Source organism: Rhinolophus ferrumequinum, chromosome 9 (genome assembly GCF_004115265.2).
Source record: "Rhinolophus ferrumequinum isolate MPI-CBG mRhiFer1 chromosome 9, mRhiFer1_v1.p, whole genome shotgun sequence".
Lineage (NCBI taxonomy): Eukaryota > Metazoa > Chordata > Mammalia > Chiroptera > Rhinolophidae > Rhinolophus > Rhinolophus ferrumequinum.
This window is the reverse complement of record NC_046292.1, coordinates 46,430,234-46,443,857: the sequence shown is the minus strand read 5'-3', so window position 1 is coordinate 46,443,857 and position 13,624 is coordinate 46,430,234. Positions and strand designations below refer to the sequence as shown.

General features: G+C 34.9%; 1 protein-coding gene across 4 annotated transcripts in view; it reads left to right on the top strand.

The window, feature by feature from the left end:
* ITGB3BP (integrin subunit beta 3 binding protein) overlaps positions 1-13,027 on the top strand; it is a 40,763-nt gene extending 27,736 nt beyond the window's left edge. For 3 of the 4 annotated variants that reach the window (XM_033114753.1, XM_033114752.1, XM_033114756.1), the window contains 4 exons: positions 340-433; positions 902-961; positions 7,154-7,204; positions 12,691-13,027. In XM_033114753.1, coding sequence (XP_032970644.1) covers positions 340-433; positions 902-961; positions 7,154-7,203 — 204 coding nt within the window. In that variant the 3' untranslated portion in view covers position 7,204; positions 12,691-13,027. The remainder of the gene's footprint in view (positions 1-339; positions 434-901; positions 962-7,153; positions 7,205-12,690) is intronic. The other variant, XM_033114754.1, reaches the window with a different exon arrangement.
* The last annotated feature ends 597 nt before the right edge of the window (positions 13,028-13,624 follow it).

The following is a 13,624-nucleotide window of genomic DNA, read 5'->3' as shown; positions in this document are numbered from 1 at the left end:
GTTGGAGAATCCAATCCAGGAAAGAGTTTGCAGGAGATATGTTTAATTTACTTTTTATGGGAATTTCTTTTCTTACATTAACATTAATTAACCATAATAGCTTCTTCACATTTAAAAGTAAAGTTTTAAATTATGTTTAGTCTTTTTAGTTAATAAATTGTTTTCATACACGCATTTAAGACTTGCAATGGTTGACCTGCCAGAAAATGTTAAGTTTCCCACCATAGAATTTAAGTTTTTCAGATGAAGGAAACAGTATGCTGTATTTTCACTAGAATTGTCAGTAATGTTATCTTTAAGGAGAACTTACTTAACTCATTTCAAATGACTTTCTTTTAGGCTTTGGAGGGCAGTAGAGAGCTTGAAAATCTCATTGGTGTCTCCTGTGCATCACGTTTCTTAAAAAGAGAAATGCAGAAAACGAAAGAACTAAGTAAGAAAATTTTATAAGTTTACGATGGTGTCTCAGCATTCCTTATTTGCACACTTACATATGTATTTTAGTTATGTATAAATACATATGTATTTTCAGTTGCAGAGATAAACCTATTCATTTTTCCCAAATTTAAATTTGATAGAGTTCTTTATATATATTACTACTGGCTGAACATATGATAGAAATATTATTTTAAAAATAAGCCACATATCTTTTACTGGGATATGTTATTTCAAGGATTGGTCTTAAATATGAAGGGGAAGAATGTACCTTGGAGACTGGTATTAGGCTTTTTTTTATGTAGTGCTCATTCTTTAAATAAGGTATAATAAGGTACTGCATTTTGTACTTGATACCTATACATATATATTAATGCAAATTTTTTTAATGAAGTTGTTTCTTCCAAGATGAGAAATTATTCATATTCCATGTTAATTCTTAACAAGGCATTCTTTTCTCTTCTAGTGACAAAAGTAACAAAACAAAAACTGTTTGAAAAGAAGAGTTCAAGACTTCCTAGCCAAGGTAAAAAGTTGTCTTTTAATTTATTTCATAAAGAGATCCGTTCATCTCATCATTTAAAATCAGTCCTCGTGGTCTTTTAGTGTACTCTTCTGAGAGAACACAAATCTCATTTGAAAAACCTTATATGGCATTTAGCAGACCGTGCCTGATGAGATCAACTTCTCTGATGATTGAACTTTTTAAATATCTTTTGAAAAATGTTTTAGTTTAAGATTTCGCATTTTTATTAAAAGTGCTTTTTGAGAATACAGACAAATGGGGCAACAATGAATTAATATACAGCAGCTCTTAATGGTGAATTAGAAGGATACACAAGCATAAAAAGATACTTTGTAACCAGTTTTCTAAAAACTTTCAGATCATTAATGACATTTGATCTACTGTTAACTCTTATGCCTCTGAGCATTTCGCAGCATGGGAAACTAAATAAGCAGGTTTTAAGTTCCCATAATACATACATATCCACACCTCAGTAAGTGAAATAATCATGGATTGTAAAATATTAAAACCTTTAGACCAACTTAAGAGGGATCATTTAAATATTACTGACATGAATGCCATTTAGCAATCTCTACAGAGGTTGTCGTTGAAATGGGTAGCCATGTTTTTAGTCTATTATTTTTGAGTACCAATGACTACCATTTATTGAGGACCAATAATTACGATGTTCCCAACACTAGGATCAGCAGATCTTTACAGCAATTCTGCCAGATAGCTATTATGATTGTCATTATAGATAAGAAACAATGACAGAGAAAATCTTACATAACTTGCCCAAAGACACTCTCTTTAAGTGTCACAGCAGGGATTCCAACTAAAGACCATTATGGCCTCAAAAAGCATCGTCTTTTCAGTATTCCATGTTGCCTCATCTTTTCAGTATTCCATGTTGCCTCTGTCTGAAATAATCATCCAGTCATTCCAGCTTTCAGATTGAAACATGAGGCATTACTGAAACTGGTTCAGCCAATCTAGTATGTTAGACTGGTTAGGATCTTTAACAAGCTGGTGATGAGTTTGCAGTGGAAAGTGCTGAGATCCCCTGCTGGTCAGTTCTAAAAGCCAGCCAGTTCATGGCAAGCCAGCATCCACAGCAAGACCAAAACTCATGTGGGAAGGGAGCTGAGCAGGCTTCCTGAGCCATTTAGTTGAACAGCTAACTTCCATTGTGATCCCAAGAATTTAAAAACATGAAGGTGGGTTCTTTCTTAGAAAAGGTTTTTGAGATCTCTCCCATGCTGTATAATTTAATTATAATGCATAACTGGGTTTCAGTGGTTTTCATCTCTCCTAACTTGACAAGGTTTAGAGGATCATGATGGGAAATTGGAATGTTTATTATTAACCAGTTAGAGAAAATCTTGAGTTTATATATTCTATGACAATTGTGTGACTTTTTTTTTAATCTGTCATTTCCTAAAACTAATTATAATTAGGCTTTACATAGTTGGCTATTTTCAAAACTATGTTTTGAAAAATGAGGAAGGAAAAATTATAGAACAAATAAGAGAATTATCACTGCTAAAACTTAATGGGAAAAGATTTTCCAAAGATACTATTTCCTTCGCTAAACATGCATTAAGACATTAAGGTTATTTCCATGTGTTAAAACAGTTCTCTCGGTTACCCAGTATGTATTGATTCTTTGTGTGTTTATGCATGATCAGCCTTAAAACTGTTTTCTAATATTTTAGGCATTAAAACTGACTTGCCCATTACCAGGTTTTCCCTAAGGACTGAGTATTTTTGTTCATGCATAAGGAGGATTGTATCACTAAATCGTGTTTTAAAATTTCTAATAAGCATTGATTATTTGTTGTGGTTTAAATGAACACTGAGTTAAGATATATGTTATATGTAAATATATAGTATATATTAGAATATATAAGCCATCTTCCATTTCTGTGTCCTGGCAAGAGGTACATACATTTAGCTCTCATATTTCCTGAGGTATTCAAATCTTTATTAGCTTTTTAACTGTTTTGAAGTAATGCCTGAAAATAGATTGAAGTTTATTTTCTTTATAATATGAGTTTGAGTTATATATTTTTACTGGGTGCTTTTCCCTCCTCTTTCTCTGGTTCGTAATATGTGTATTTTTTTATATTGGTGGGTTTTTTTTGTTTTGTTTTGTTTTTTTGGTTAAAGATAATGTTCACCAACACATGCACATATATATGTAAATTGTTTTGCTAAGTCAATAACTTTCATCCCCTTCTATTCATGCATTCATTTTAAGAGGACTTCGTTAGTTTTTTAACACTTCAAACTAATTTGCTTTATATGTTCCTTTCATGTTACTGTAGTCCTCAACTTTTTATTTGGGGATATAGCCTTCAACTTTATGTAGAAATTTCTACTTGACTCTTCTGTTACTATGCTATTACCAAGAATTGGCTAAATTTTAAAATGTTTTAGAATCTTCATAATATTAGAAATTATATAGTTAGAAATTATGTAATATAAAATCAGCCCTATACTATGTATTGGATTTGTTTTATTAGGTAAATATGAAAATGAGGATAAACAAACTACTTGTTTTACTATCAAAAGAATGTCCTTCAGAGTCTTATAAAATTTTCCTAGAATAGTTAAAGTAAACAATACCAGGAAAATTCCAACATTTACGCTATCGTTGTCTCTTCAAATTGGTCTCTTAATTCTATTTATTTTTCTGTATTTCAGTGCTAGTTTGTTTAGTATGAGTTGCAGTTTTTATTACAGACAGGAGTATAATTGCAAAAATAACACTCCATTATTTTAAATAAAGATATCTGACATAAAGCTTTATATAACTTATTTTTTAAAAAAATTAAAACATACACAATAACATAAGAAGGTAGACTGAGATTTTCATAGTTTTCAGAAGAACCAGAGCTTGGAAATCAGGGAATGCCTTGATAAAGTATATAAATAAAAGAGGATCTCCTCTGCTAAATACAAATTTCTTAAACAAAGGAAGGCTTCTTTCTTTTTCAGTTACTTAGGAAGTAAGCCTAACTTCACTTTCCTTAATAATATTGGCTTCATGACTATTAGAAAAATAATGCAATGAAAGGTTCTTTTTCTATTACACTTGGATGTGAATTTTCAAAATTATCTTTAATTTGTTATGCTGAAGATTTGAAACATATGACCATTTAATGGGTTGATACAAATGGAATGTCACATTATCATCACATGGTAAGGCATGAAATTTATTTACTTTACATAATGAACCTCAACTTAAAACAACTTGATACAAATATTCCTAAGTCAATAGATGGCATTTTCTAGTACTTAGTATTTTCATTTTTTCTGGAGATATTAGAAAATACCATCATTGTTTGTCTGTGACTAGTACTTTCAGTAAACAAAATGTTTTTGGAAAGAATAAGCAAATTGTAGAGCAGTTGCCAAGATGTGAAATCTAGGCATTTAGCTTCAGTCCAAAACATATTTTATCATTTTTGAGAATAATTGTGTAGGTTGCAGTATGCATATTTTAAATGAAATGTTAACCATCTGAACTTTACATTGTTCAAAAAAGTTGATTGTTTCAGCTGTTTGTAATACAAAATATTTCAGAATTTCTAGCTTTAGCCTTAAAAAGAAAGACACAGACTAGAATGTTTCTGTTTTCCTTACTTAGCTAACATACTATCTTCTAACATTGTAAAATTCATCTTGGTTGTAGGATTTTAAAGTTTTCAAATTTTTGGACTACAGGACAGATTTTAAACTCCTGTTCTAAGACAATAAAATAGTTTGATACTGCCTTTTCATTCTAACCACCCACTGAAGTATTTTTCAACTTAAAAATATATTGTTCTTTCCCCCACTCAGTCTTGAAAAAGTATTCATCATATCAGCTAAATAATTTTACTCCTAGAAGACTACTACCGTTTTATTTTTTTTCTATTCTACCTTAACATTAAACTATCTTTTTTCAAACAAATACTTTGGTTTTAAAAGCACTGAGGTTTGAAGTTTAGACATGATGAGTTTTAGGAGAAACAACAAAAATTCTCCCTATGCTTTAACATTCTTAGTTTATCTGGAGATAAATAATGGAGATATTAGTTTGGGTGACACAAATATGCATTCATGTACAACTGTAGTCATCAGCTCTTGGTAAGGATTCAGCTGTCATGTCTGCTGTACGTGGCTCATACCTTTCCTGTCAATAATGTTAATACTCTTGTTTTACATCATCCATCACTGTTTTGGGGACACATTTCAACTGCTTACTTGAGATTTGTCTAGGATTTAAGGAAAAACAAACTGCTTTATTACTTTTCAAAGCCTTTTAAATAATTTTGTCCATGATTTAAATTGTCTTACACTTTATTAGAAGTGTAATAATTTTTATCTTTTAAGTAGTCAGGAAAAAAATTTAAAACTATAGATTTGAACTCATTTAATAGCAATTATGTGTTTAAGAGGTATAAATAACTTGCTATCCGACATTACAAATATCCAGGTGCTCTGTATGTGCTGATGACAACAAAATTGAAACGAAAGACTGTAATAATTCTGACTGGTTTTCTCTGCAGAAGATATTGATTATTTGTGTGTGGTGAGAGATTTGGAAAATTCAATTAAAGGAGTTGTGCAAAGGTTTCATAAATTTTCCTTCTACAGCGTGTACACAGACATAGTTGCGTATTAAATCAATGCAGCACTTCACAATATATTTTCTTCGAAACATAAAAATAAATAACATTTAAACAGTTCTGCTTACTACAGAAACAAATTTTATTTTCTGTGAAGCATTTAGTCATGTGCTATCACTGACTCATACACATTTGCCAGCTGTAACAAATTTTATAGACATTTTCTCCAGAGACATATCACACATACTATGAATTTTTAAATGAGCAAATGGTGAAGAAGGGATGTCAGCAATATAAAAATTGATCAGCTAAAAGATAAAAGCATAAGTAAAGAGATTTGTATGGTAGTCTTAATAGGTTTTATTAAATAAAAATACTATAAAAAGACAGTAATGAACAGACTGAAGATAACTGTTCTTGAGGTGGAGAAAAATTATTCTGGCACATTTAGTAGAAATTGGTTTTATGTCACCTGACAGGTGAATTTTTTTTTTCATGTTAACTTACAGCAGTCAGAAAAGCTCCACAAAAAAGAGTTAGATAAATTCTCTAAGTGGTTTATGTATTTTAAACACATATATGTAATATAAAGTAGATATTTATAGTGTTATATAGCTAATTGCATAGTTTAAAGCAGGACTTGTGTAATAAGTAAATGTTACGTGATTTTTTCCTCCAGTTCAGACCTCACATAGGGGGAAAACAGTCATTTTAATTCACACTATTTGTACCATATATTTTAGCCCTCTAGAATTTCTCTCTTTTGGAACTCCAGGCCTCTCCACTGCTTCTCTCTACCTGGATTGTTCTTTCTTTCTTCTCTGTCTAGCAAACTTCTCGTTTTTTAAGGTCAGCCTCAGAGGTCACATCCTCTGTGAAGCTCTCCCCATCTCGCCTAGGTAAAGCTAAATTGCTTCATCTTCTAGGCTTCTACAACACTTGTCTGAATGTTTATAAATGTATCATGTTGTAGTGTATTGTGATTGTCTGGGTACAGGGCTCTTTCTGGGCTCCTCCCAGGCAAATAAAAGTCCTATCTCTGTACTGGAACCCCAGAGCCTCATGTAGAACTCAAATACAAGGTCCAGAATGCATGCCCAGTGAAGGAATAAAAACAAATGTCCACTTTCAGAATATTTTAAAGGAATTATCTTAATATTGTCAAATACTTACAAATTGCTATCTCCTTCAAGGCCTCATTCGCTTAATATTTATTGAATACCTACTATGACCCAGGCACTGTTCTAGCATTGGGGATACACTAATGAACAAGACGGACACGACCCTATCCTCTGGATTACAGAATCCAGCACAAGAGACAAGTAATCATAATAAACCATGAGCATACATTACAGTAATACATTTCTTGGCAGTTCTTATCCTAATTTTTTTAAATGTACATTCTGAAACAGAATCAGGCAAATCAGTAGGATGTTGAAATGAGAATTTATAGCCCCAAAACTGCTATTTATAATGTAAAATAAAACTTGATGTTTGGGTTCTTTAATTTCATTTTAATTCACTATTCTGCGTCATATACTGTGACAACTTACTTTGAACAGTTTTCTGAAAAAAATATATTTTTTCTTTCGTATAGAGTTACATCATCTTGACAGTTATGAATTCCTTAAAGCCATTCTAAATTGAGGTACTGTTTCACCTTTCTAATTACGTTTAGCCTTGTTAAAGTTCACTGCTTTGTTCAGGTGGAAACATTTTATTTATATTATCAAATTTGGTACTGTCTGCCCACAAAGAAAATAGGGCCATGTGCTTTGGAGCTTTATTTGAAATTGTATGTAAATCTATTCTTATAAACAAACAATAGGAGGTCAGTGTGACAAGATCTGAGAGCTAGACGCTGATTGGAAAAGAGTGCTGTTGAGCTGTCTAGGCTAGCGTTAAAAGTCAGAGAGGGCATATTTTTGGGGCAGGGGGAGCTTGTTGTTGTTTTTAAAGTTTATTCAATATTCTCCACACACACGCACACTCCGGTTCAAGCCGCTGTTTCTCAGTCTAGATGTGTAGGACGCAGCTCCCTGGCCCATGTTGGTATTATGAGCCTTGCCCTCCATCTCGCTGAAGCAGTCGGTGGGCCGCTCACGGCAGCCCAGCTCAATGTCGCGCCATAGTTCACAATCTTAGCTTAGAGGGCGCAGCTCACTGGCCCATGTGGGAATTGAACCGGCAATCTTGGCGTTAGGAGCACAGCGCTCCAACCACCTGGGCCACCCAAGAGGCATATTTTTAAGTGACTATAAAGAGGGCCTATAATTGAGCATCTTTAGTATAAATAGCTAACTAGATACTGACAGGTGGATTATAGTTTCTATAGGGCACACCTGACTGAACAAGATATAACAAGTCTATGATGGAAATGTGGTGCATTGATTAAATAATTACATATTAATTAGTTGTACCTTTTCTTCAAAACAGTTCCTGTGGATTCAGCAATACAGGCACACACACACACAAAAGATTTATTTATAAATAGCTTATTATAACTTAGCTAAAAGCTAAGTCATGATGCGATACTAGTGTTTAGTATACCTATAACTGAAGGTTCACATTAAGAACTAGCTTTATCCCAGACTTAGTGGTATCAGTATTAATTTTCTTAGAAGTTAACCAGATGTTGCCTGCTATCTCTTAGAAAAAAATTAATGCAAAATAAAAGACTTCTATTCTGTCCTGAAAATAGGGTTCTTTGGAAATGGTATCTCAAGTGATTAATATTAGCTTTCTAACAAACCAGCTCTTCTTAAAATATTTGCAAAGTATCTTATATAGAAAATTGTCACTTTCATTCATTAAAATGTTCATTCTGCTGTACATAACAAATAATAGCTTATCCTGGTAGCTAACATTTACTGGGCACTTTCAGTGTGCCAGGTACTACTATAAGCACTTTATACATAAGCCATTTAACCTTCACAACCACTTATGTGAAGTAGGTATAGTTGTTACCTTTATAGGTAAGGAAATCGAGGCACAAAGAGATTAAGTACCTTATTCCAGAATCACCTAAGAGATAGCCAGGATACTAACCTGCGTAGCTTGGTGCCAGAGTCTGTGCTATTGTATAGCAGTCATCTATGAATGTCAGGTTTCCCTACTGGTCACGGGTTTTAGATCCTATGAAGTAGTAAGGATATTGTATGTTTACACATGTATCTACATATTCATTCATTATAGGGTTAAGTATTTTATAAAACTTCTGACCCATGAAAATCCAACAAAGAACTGTTAGGTGGTGATCATAAATACATATTCACAGTTACACATTGGGCAAATGAAAATCCACATTTAGTATATGACAGTCTCATTAGTGAACTTTTGGGGGAACTTAAGAGTACTGAGAGTAGCTTTGTGGTCATCAATTCTAGCAAAGATCATCACATGTTAGGGGTGTTCTTCTGAGTCTTTGAGTAGTACTTTCAAAAAGCTTGAAAGAATTAAGGTTAACCTACCAGTCGACTTCCCTTTTAGTGGGAAGCAACAGAGACAAATAGCAGTGAAATAAAACTTGACTTACCTATGAGGTATTTCTCTGGGTTCTTTTGACTATGTTTTCTCACTTTGGGCAATTTCTCCATGATCTCAGCCATTCCCTTCACTTGAGCTCTCACCTTAGTGTATATTGTTTCCAAATCTATCTGTGACCCTCCTGAGTTGTAAACCCACATCTCAGCTGCTATACATTGTCCCCCGCAAGTATGCTGATTTCATCATCCCCCCCAATTGTTCTTCATTCTGCCTTTCTGGGGATTACGTTTATCTAATAATAAGGCTCAAAACCGCAATTGTGTCTCTCTTTTTGTCCCCACATCATAACTGCTGCTGGGTCACATCACTTCCAAAAATGTTTACTTCTCCTTTCCATACCCACTGTACTCGTTTATTCCTTCATTATCTGTCGTCTAGGTTATCATCATCCCCCATCGTAACCTACCTCTCTCCCCTTTCGTCCTTTTCCTCTACAGCCTGTCCTGCTTCTGGACAGAGTATGCTTTAGAAGGTATTACTCCACCATATTCATAGTAAAATCCAAATTTATACTGATGTTTAGAACCCTTCCTGATCTCACCAGTTTGCCTTTCCAATTTGTCCCTGTACCTCAGTCACCCCAAATTACTTGCCTTTCTCAAGACACATTCCTCAGACAGTGCCTTTCTCATTTCTTTACCTTTGTTTTTGTCTCCTCTTCTTAGCATACCTTCTCCTCCATCGTTGTCAAAATTTTGCCCATCTTTCAAAACCTGTTGATAGCTCACCTTATAGTAGGCTACCTCAGTTTCCTCTCTTCCATGTTTTCTCACTGTTGTTCTTTTGTGCATTTGTCATAGCTGCCCAATTGACACAACTGAGGGAGGGTATCAGACTCCCTGGTTTTGTCCTGTGCCCAGAAACGGTCATGGACTCCCGACACCACTGTGGCCAGCTTCCCTGTCTGCACATCAGCGCCTGCCCTCGCCCACACTTAGCGATTATTCCTGCTGACCTCTGTTGTTCCATCAGGAGAACCACCCCCATACCAGTTAACGTCCAGAGCCTTTAAAAAAAGAAGGCTTTATAAAATAATGTTAGAATAAGAGAGACTGTAAGGGGATCAGGAACTCATAGGCCACAGGTAGTACAAAGACAAGCAAAAGGGTGGGTGGGGAGAAAATGCATGATTCTGGTTAATGTTAACAGGGGATACTAAGATACTTTACCTAGAAACAATGTGGATAGATCACTTGATTACCAAAAGTATGAGGCTTAGTATTAACACAGCACTGTGTAATACCAACTTTTTGAAACCTCGTAATCAAGCTCAGGGTACAAGATTTATATTATATACATGAACTAATAATATAAGGCCAGCTATGATTAGTGATACACGTTCAGACCCTTCTTTCCAGGGTTCTGGGCAACAGCAGATACAAAAAGGGATTGAGTCCAAAGAGGATCAGAGGATCAACTTGATTAGTGGAGGACTTGATAACCTCTAATACAACAGGCCCTCTGGTAGAAGCGTGGGGTAACTAATGTGGATTGTGGCCAAGGCAGAAGTGAAATCTAAATCTGAGCCCTGTGTGCTGTCCTGAATCTGAGGAGAAAGCTGGATCTTTGAAATAGACCCCATGTCCATATGCCTCTGCACCAGTGAAGACCACGGGCCTGTCTTCTGTGCTTGGATCTAGATGGGAGACAGGATGGGCTGGTCTTACAGTATGAAATTAGGAAGCACAAACTCCTGAGAGTAGATAGTGAAAGGGAAACTGAATTGTGGGGAAGAGTGTTATGTAAGAGTAGTGACATGTCGTAGTAGTAAGGTGTGGACCAGTCAAATGTGTCACTCTTCCATAGGGTATAGAGAGCAAGAGAGTTGACAGAAGTTCCTTCCTCTTCAGCCTGAGGAATATAAACATTCCTGTCTAAGTACCAAATGAAGAACAAGGAGTAGTCAGTATAGGAATATACAACAGACGTAGATCACCTCTAGGGTGATTAGGTCATTACTTAAGGGTTTATGATTTTAAAATCAGTTCCAGTTATTCCACTCTACATTATTTGTCACAGAGGGCCATCCAGACCATAGTATAGGAAACTTTGTACTTTACTAGGAAGCTGGAATTTGAAAAATGGGTGGTTTTAATGGGCTGTATAAACATACTAGGCAGAGTGAACAAAAAAAGGCAGAGAAGCAGACTGATTGAACAGTAGATTCCAGCCCCATCACTGACAGTTGTGATCTCCAGGCCACTAAGTTCAGACTTCATTCATTAGGCAGAAGTAGACCATGAAGATTACTAGAGAAGTAAAACTCCAAAATATGTTTTGGAAAGAATATAATTACTACATGAAAGATGAGTCCTGTCTAAATGCTGCTCATAAACTGCATCAGTGTATCTAAATTGCTTTTCATTTGTGTTCTATTATCTCCAGAACCCGTATGGCAGTGTAGAGATAACAAACATACTGTTAGTCCCTGCTCTCGTGCTATGACATACCTCACATTGATCAAAGCATTTTGCCGGATCCTGAATTTGGCCTCAGAATCTTTATCAACATAGTTCTCCTAGCAACCATGATCAATTGATGAAACGTCTTTTCAGGGCTTGGCATTGTAATAGAGAAGAGGATTTGGATTAGATGTTTAGCACCAGTTCTGTTTCCTGCTTAGCTGTGTGGCCTTAAATCAGATAACTTGGTTCCCCTAAATCTTAATTATAATATAGGACTGATAACATTTGCCTGTGAGATTGTACAGAATAATTAGCTTAATTAGTACCTCCCCTATAGTAACTATTTAATAAATGATAGTCTTCCTTTCCTCTATAGTATTATCATTAGTTCTCATAACTGTGTATCAGTAACCTTTAAGGATATTAAGTGAACACTAGAGAGCTTAAAAGCTATAGAATAAAGACCAGATTTAATTAAGCAAGAGTTGGCAAAAGTTGGTTGCCAGCATTGTCAACCTGTCCTCTTATAGGACGATAAGAACATATGTGCACTCTCAAGAATAGTGGCCTACCATGCATTACTTCATGGCTACAGGTGTTATCAAGGAAGGGGTATTTCGGGAGTGAATGGTCCACGTGTCCTATGGGAATATATTCCATCAATTGCCAATGGCTGCTTTCTTCAAAGGCTTCCTTTCATACAAGGGTCCTAAGGCCAAATAGACAAGAACTTCTAACCACCACTAGGAGTCCCCAGAGGGACACGCTATGGATAGGAATGTCTGTAAATACTGTCTTTTTCTGGGGGGCACAGCTGTTGGAGGAAACACCTGCTGAAAGGCCCTTAAGGCTTACAGACAAAAGGCATGTAGATTTTGGTGTTTTCAGTGGGTCATGTTGGAGTTTTAGACCCTCTGAGAAGTACGTCAAAATCCATATTCACATCAAGTGCAGAGTGCGACGTCAGAGTAGTCATGTTGACAATTATCTGTGAAGGTGAATCTTGCTTCAAACACTCAAAAATAAGCAATTTAGAGATTACCAATACCTAACTAAACTAGGGATGAAATTACATGGTAGTAAATGGATGTTTAAATCATTTCTTATGTCATGCATGAGATGCATGTTAATTTGGAAAGTAATTCTTGATGATTTGATAGTAATCACCCTTTATATCCTGCAGGCATTTAGAAGAAATGCACTCACTATGAACACCAAGTTCTGCATCTGCCTGGTCATATTTAAAGGAACAGAAGACACGTTTGTAATTAATCTGCCCAGTAAATACCAGATCATAGCACTCAGCAGGTGCGTGTCTAGATAAAATTTCTTGCGGCTAATTTAAACTTTCTACACACACCAGTAGATAATCTCAATGTAAATAATACATTTCTTCTTGACCCTTTAATGAGTCAGCCAACATGTAGACGAGGATCTTGACTTATATTCTATATCATGTACGCTTCTATATACGTGTTGCATTTGTAGACAGACTTAATAAAGCACTTATGAAAATGGCACCTTTGGTAAAGCTATATATTTTAAAACTCAGAGTAAGTCTAATGGTGAGTGGAATTAGGTATCAGTTTTCCCATAAAGCCTCATAGGTGTATTAATAATTAGATCCTTTTTAAAACTTTAAAAATTTATGTACAAGTTTATTCTGTAGCTAGCCACTATCTCAGGGATGAATTTTTATTGTACTCATTATTCCTATTCTTGTAGAGAAAAAAAGTACTTTCAAAGTTTTAAAATTTTCACACCTTTTATAAAATACTGGAGTGCACTTTTTGGTAGACATTTAAATATGAAGTTGTTTTTAAACTGAACTATACAGACTCTACTAAATTTAAAGAAAAGAGCTTTCTTGCGGGCAATATGTGATCCCCTCCAAATTATTTTGAAACATTAATTTAAATTTCTATTTATGGTGGTGTTTTGTATCATCGTCACAAAATAAAGGGTAAGAGGGAATGACAAAATGTGTTACAACTTAGTAACATGATTTCTTTAAACTTCTATACTGTGACCATTTTTGCAGGGTGAAAAATGCTCTATTCCTTGGCACTTGCCCTAAGACTTAACCATGTCATTTAATTCAGTATATCATGAAAATA